This window comes from Apaloderma vittatum, unplaced genomic scaffold, assembly GCF_000703405.1.
Source record: "Apaloderma vittatum isolate BGI_N311 unplaced genomic scaffold, ASM70340v1 scaffold21123, whole genome shotgun sequence".
In the NCBI taxonomy this organism is placed as follows: domain Eukaryota; kingdom Metazoa; phylum Chordata; class Aves; order Trogoniformes; family Trogonidae; genus Apaloderma; species Apaloderma vittatum.
In genome coordinates, this window is record NW_009708898.1 from 8,195 (window position 1) to 9,839 (window position 1,645).

The window sequence follows — 1,645 nt, forward strand, 5'->3', positions numbered from 1 at the left end:
CAGGCAGGGCTACGGGTTCGTGTACAGCGGTATTCACACAAGACCTGCCTTCAGGTTACTCTGTTCGTCACGTGTTTTAAGGGCAGCTTTCCTCTCCTCCTGGAGGCTACACCCTCCCCATGTCTGCCAGGGCGAGGGGTCAGGGTTGTGCTCGGCTCTGCCGGCCACGGAGGTGGATTTTTTAATTCCTCTCTGACCCAGGGCAGCTTTTCCAGCCTCATGGTGGGCTTTAGAAAATGGGAGAAATACTAAGAGATGGGTTCAGAGAAACTGCAGGGAGGAGGCACATGGGAAGGGACATTCTTGGGTCATGGTTTGGGAGGAGCTGCCCTGTCCCCAGAGCAGGGACAGTGGGGAGGGGGCTGGGGCACCCCTGAGGGGCTGTGGCCCATGAAGGAGCCCATGTCAGGGCAAAGGAGTAGGAAGCAAGGAGCAGCTCCTCGCCAAAGGGAGTCGGGGGGTTGACTGTGATGTGGTGAGAACACGGGGAGCTGATGTTAGGGGAGGTGTTGGATTGAGGCTGAGCCAGGCAGAAGGACAGGAAAGGCGTTTAACTGTTTAAAATTTGCTGTCTTTATTTCTCAATACTCAAAAGCAGCAAGTTAATTGGCAATATATTAATTCAGTGAAATCGCCCAATTCCAGACAGTTTTGCCCACAGCAGGAGATCTGCAACTGCCTCCTGGCCACCCGTGGTGAGGAACTGGGGGATGCTGGCGAGGGGCAAACCTGGGGTTCACCCAAGCGTGCCAGGGTTCCTGGGTGCTCTGCATGGGCAGACCTTCACCGGGGGGGAGAACCAGCCCCAGCTCTGCTGCTGCGCTTTCAAGGGGGATGCTCAAGCCTCTCCTTGGGTGACTGAGGAGGGATAACAAGCCTTCTGGAGCGCAGCTTGACATAGTCCCCAACTCCAGTAGGACAGGGCACCACTGCTGACCCTCTTCCATAGGGCTTTTAGAGCCAGGAAAAGACATCAGCAGCAACACTGAGCGTTGGATACGTTTTATTGCATTAACACCCCTCCTGCTCGGCAGTCAGCACTGCTCCCAGCGTTCAGAAGCGCTCGCTTCTTTTCCCTGCAAGAAACTCTGCTCCAGAACCAGTTCAGGGCCAGTCCTCCTCCGAAACGCAGCTACCCCTTCTCAATAAGAGCCAAGAGGTGGCTGAGCGTGGGCAGGATGTGCTCCGGGGGTACCTCTGGCTCCTCACCCTGCCCGGCAGCCCGGAGAAGAAAGCTGTGCATGCCCACGGCTCGGGCCGCCCTGTAATCTCGCACGTAGTCATCCCCAATGTGAGCCGCCTGCTCCGGGGGGACCCCACCGAGGCGCAGGGCTTTCTCAAAGATCCTCCCGTCTGGCTTGGCGAAGCCTACGTCCTCAGAAGTGAGGACGAATTCGAAGTGGTGCCGCAGGTTGCACCGGGAGAGGATGTTTTCCAGCCGCTTATCGAAGTTGGAGACGACCCCCATGTGGAAGCCGCGCTGGTGGCACTGGCTCAGGGTCTCTGCAGCTCCTGGCAGCACCTCCCAGTTCTGGGCGCTGCAGTAGTCACGGTAGAGGTTTTGTGCCATCAGGGTTAGGATCCCGTCCTCCTGCACGCCCGAGAGCCTGAAGGTCTGCTTCACGACGTCGACCCACCACTGCTG

General features: G+C 58.0%; 1 protein-coding gene across 1 annotated transcript; it reads right to left on the reverse strand.

Annotated features, from left to right (window-relative positions):
* Nucleotides 1-1,132: 1,132 nt before the first annotated feature.
* Nucleotides 1,133-1,639, reverse strand: HDHD3 (haloacid dehalogenase-like hydrolase domain containing 3; the record flags this gene model as incomplete). The annotated part of the gene is made up of 1 exon (XM_009866726.1): nucleotides 1,133-1,639. A coding segment is annotated over one exon (507 nt), but the record flags the coding sequence as incomplete, so codon positions are not given.
* Between the last annotated feature and the right edge of the window lie 6 nt (nucleotides 1,640-1,645).